Genomic DNA, 4,689 nt, shown 5'->3' on the forward strand with positions numbered 1-4,689 from the left:
ATGTTATTTACTCTGGTGATGCAGTGGTTAAAGCACTTGGTTGCTAACCGAAAGGCTGGCGATTCGAACCCACCAGCTGATCCGAGGAAGAAAGATGTGGCAGTCTGCCTCTGTAAAGATTACAGCCTAGGAAACTCTGTGGAGCAGTTCTACTCTGTCCTATAGGGTCCGTATGAGTCAGAATTGACTCAACAGCAACAAGTGTTTTTTTTTTTTATGGTAAACATCTATTGTATAGTGGAAATATTTTATGATGCTATGCTACTATGCATCTCTTCCCAACTCTGTGTTCAATGATATTATGTTGGTAGCTTGATATTGGCAATGGTGGGAGAATTTACACCAGGAAATTGGCAAACACTACTAGTTAGGGCTTCTTTACGCTGGAGAGAGCTAAATGTTAAACATTTACCAGCATACCACTGTCCTCCTCCCCAGTCCCAATCCCCTGTCCCACAGTCCCTTAGCTCCAAAGGAAGAATAATCAGAAACTAGAGTAGTTTCTTTGCAGCCTACTTTGGCTGACAGGTCAAAATAAAAAAAGAAAGATGGTGAGAAGTTCAGTTAGTTTTATTTGTTTTGTAATAGTTTAACATGTGACTATTAGCTCTGACACAGGGATGTGGAGAATCCAGGATCACAATCCTAAAAATGCCTCTCTCCTTTGCCAGAGATTTCCCCAGAAATTTTGTTATAAATGTATTTCTTAGCTGCATTTTTACTAACCCTGTTTCACAGATAGAAAATTAGAAGAAAAAGACAACAGATCCATCCACTTTTTCCTACCGGGGAACTCTTCCAGAATTCTCTGTCTGCTCTGGACAACTTCCAAGGCAGTAAAGACTATAGTATGTCCTCTACTGCCACCTTGGTGCCCAAAAAGCGCAGTTGCTATCCAGTTGATTCCAACTGATGGTGACCCCATGTGTATCAGAGCAGAACTGTGCTCATAGAGTTTTCAATAGCTGATTTTTTGGCAAGTAGATTGCCTGGCTTTTCTTCCAAAGAACCTCTGGGTGAGACTCAAACCTCCAGCTTCTGCATTAGCAGCTGAGTCCATTAATCATTTGCATCACCCAGGAATCCTACTGACAGCTAACTACCACTTTCTTTCAGGCTTTGGGAACTGCAATATCTAAGGCATATGGAGAGTGAGTTGTCCTTTATAAAGGTTTTTCTTCCCTCTTACCCAGTGAGAGGGCAACAGAAGGGACTTACATACTTTGGGCTGGTACTGGTTGGGGTAATGATTAAATGAAAGCTGTTTTTCTGGATATCGCTTTGGGTTCCCTGGTGATCTCCTGTCCAGGTCCCTGCCATGTCAACTTGGTTTTTACCCCTCCTATCCTACCCTTGCTACTGCGGCCTATGAAGCGTAGCTTTGGTTTAGATGAACCATCTTGGTTATCATTTTCTCCCTCTGCTCTGGGAATTGGTTGACTTTGGGCAAAATTGTTCCCTGTGTGAAATATGTACTTGTACTTGAGGATTTCCCCTGACTGAACTCTATGTTTGAAGTGGGTTGGTGGTGGGGATACAGGACAGGAGAGCTTCGAAATCTCTTTTGCTCCCTCAGGCTCTATGTCCCTCCCAGGGTGAAGCCTGGCCTGGAACTGGACTTTGGGAGTCAGACTGTTTGGACATCCACTTTATAAGAAGCTCTCCATAGAGTTACTCTGATGGCCTTTCTCATACATGTCTGGTACCAGAGCAAAGGCCTGAGAACTGACCCTCCTTGGGATAGGCCTGTGGGTAGGTGTCCTCTGGCTAGGAACTGGGCTTGCTCCCAGGCCCTGATGAAAGGAGGTGCAGATTTTAGGCTGAGCACTGATGTTGAAAGAAGAGAGGAAATAAAAGGATTTTCTTGGCTGTAGGAAAGAAAACCATGACAAGGTCCCAAAGCCTTTACATTTCACAGGGGGAGGGCTTGGGGTCTTGCCTTCTCTTTCTCTGATGGTGTCCAGGGCAGAATTTTTACCAATACAATGGTTATAATTGCTTTAGAACCCAGGGACTACAGTGAATCCCCCAAAATGGTCAGTAAGAACTCTGGGTATCTCTTCTCCTGTGATTTAAACTGAGCATTCCCAAGCGGTGAAATGAGACTACAGAGAATGAGACCAATTTCATAGGAAAGCTGGGCTCATTAGTGTAAGATGACATTGCAAATCAGTGCCCCCACAGGTTAAATTTGGTTTGCACAGGTTTTGTTTTGTCCACATGGCATATTTAAAATTTAGTTGTACACATTACAGATTTTGGAAATTTCACAGAAATGTTTGGAATTTGGCTTCTCCTAAAAAAATCAAATGGCCAGGTAACACTGTGTGGTAATAATTGCCTGGAACTGAGCAGCAACTACCCCGTTCCCCATTTTTCACAGTCCATCTCTCCCCACTGCATTGCAACAGGCCTATTGTTGTTATTAGGTGCTACAGAGTCGATTTTCTAATCATAGCAACCGCATGTGACAGAGCAGAACTGCCCCAGAGGGTTTTCTTCACTGTAATCTTTACAGAAGCAGATTGCCAGATCTTTCTCCTGCAGAGCTGTCGGGTGGGTTCAAACTGCCAACCTTTTGGTTAGCAAGTGAGCGCTTAACTATTGTGTCACCAGGGCTACTTCACCAATTTAAGACACCTGCCTGGATCCTGTAGGCATCTGAGTTTGTGACCCCTGACATATGGTCACATGGTATCTGCTAGGGAAATGATAGCTTCTGGCTGCGTTAGTGATCTTGAGGCAAGACTGGTGAAAGGCTCTGAGGCTCCCATAATTCGGATCAGGATTTTTATGGAGAAATGAGGATGAAAGAAGGGAATCACTCATAGCTGTTGGGGTAGAGGAGCAGGGAGGTCATATGAGATTGGAAACTTTGATGGGACAATGGGTTTATCTCGGCAGCCCTTCTCTAAGGGAAAAGCAGTTTCCTACTTGTACTACATGCACTGTTCTACTGCAGTGCCTTTTCAACCAGGCGTAGGAGTTAGGGCAGGGGACAGAACTTTCAAATCATGCTGGCATCTTTTCACTTCACCTTCCCCTAAATTAGCTTGGGTGTTTTCTTTTCTTTCTTTCTTTGGCACTACTTCATACTGTTAGATCATCTGACCTGGCCCGGCTGCTGGCTTTGCTCAGCCTGCTCAGCGGTCTGGTTTCATCTGTGGTCACCTCTGCACACAGGGAAGGCGCCTTCTCAGCCGGCAGCCCTTGCTTTGATACCTTTTCTGCCTGCAGGTCTTCCTTCTCCCCCTCCTTCCCCACTTTAAAGGTCTCTATTTTCTCCTCCTCCAGTACTGCCTCCTGCTCATCTGTGGTCAACCTCTCTGCTTCCTGCCTCTTCTCTTCCACCTCCGGTTCTGCTCCCTCCTCCACAGGCTGCTCCTCCTCCTCCGCTTCCGCTGCTCCCACCTGAGCGTAGGAGGGCAGCTTCTCTTGGTAAACCTGTGACAAGCCCCCCAGGAGTCCTGTGCCGATCTTCTCCTCAAACGGACTGAAAGGCTTGGCAGATAGTGGGCTGGTCTCCACCATCCCAACCTCAGTCAAAGGGAAATAGTGGGACACGATTTTCTCTTCTTCCAGGAGCTGGTAGCCTTTGGCTTTCTGGATGGACGAGACAGCAATAGAGTGGAGAGGTTTCTCAGGAATCTCCCCCAGTGGCTGTTCTACATGCCTCTTGAAGGCCGACCGGATCCTCTTCAGGCCCAGGTGGCTCATCTCCATAATATTGAGGAAGAGGGACACGGAGGCCACAGACAACATGAATAGAATGAAGATGGTTTTCTCGGTGGGCCGTGACACGAAGCAGTCCACCATGTTAGGGCAGGGCCACCGGCTGCAGCGATAGAGGGGCAGGATCCGGTAACCGTACAGGAAGTAGTGGCCCACGATGAAGCCCACCTCAAAGAGGGTCTTGAAGATGATGTGGCAGATGTAGGTCCTCAGCAGGGTCCCCTCCAGTCGAAACTTCTTGGTGCTTCGGCTGCTGCTGCTTTTCTTGATGCTGCCCTGGTCTGGGGCGAGGGGCCCCCTCTCAGCACCGTTGCCCCCGGGCTGCTGACACAGCTCCTCTGCCTCTCGTTCCTTCCGCTTCTCCTCCATGCGGACGTGGTGCACAGCGTGGCCCACGTACACCAGGGAGGGAGTGGAGATGAAGATGATCTGCAGCACCCAGAGGCGGATGTGGGAGATGGGGAAGGCCTCGTCGTAGCAGACGTTCTCACAGCCCGGCTGCTGGGTGTTGCACACGAAGTCAGACTGCTCATCCCCCCACACATACTCTGCGGCCGTGCCAAGGATGAGGATCCTGAAGATGAACAGCACGGTGAGCCAGACTCTGCCGATGACTGTGGAGTGCTCATTCACCTCCTCCAAGATGTTCCCTAGGAAACTCCAGTCACCCATTTCTCACCCACCTAGAAGAGGGAGAAGACAAAAGTTGAGCGGCCACAGTGCAGTCTTGATTCAGTCTCCTTTCCCTAACTCTTGGGTTACCTCTCCTTTCTGAGTTACCAGAACAGTCAGGGTGCAAACAGCATCTATTAAGCGTTTCCTCTGTGCAGACTAGGACTACGGGACAAAAGAGGTGCAAAAGAATCTGCGTCTGTTAGCTTCCTCATCTGTAAAATGGATTTGATAGTAATGTCTGTTCTAATTCACTTCAGAAGTGGTCTGAAAGGATAAATGAGG

At 47.8% G+C, this 4,689-nt stretch overlaps 1 protein-coding gene across 1 annotated transcript; it reads right to left on the bottom strand.

Moving 5' to 3' along the window:
- Window positions 1-3,090: 3,090 nt before the first annotated feature.
- GJA8 (gap junction protein alpha 8) lies at window positions 3,091-4,404 on the bottom strand. Its single transcript, XM_004380327.1, has one exon. It carries the CDS (start codon window positions 4,402-4,404, stop codon window positions 3,091-3,093), a length of 1,314 nt encoding a protein of 437 aa, XP_004380384.1.
- Between the last annotated feature and the right edge of the window lie 285 nt (window positions 4,405-4,689).

The sequence above is a fragment of the Trichechus manatus genome, unplaced genomic scaffold, assembly GCF_000243295.1.
Source record: "Trichechus manatus latirostris isolate Lorelei unplaced genomic scaffold, TriManLat1.0 scaffold00073, whole genome shotgun sequence".
Taxonomy (NCBI): Eukaryota; Metazoa; Chordata; class Mammalia; order Sirenia; family Trichechidae; genus Trichechus; species Trichechus manatus.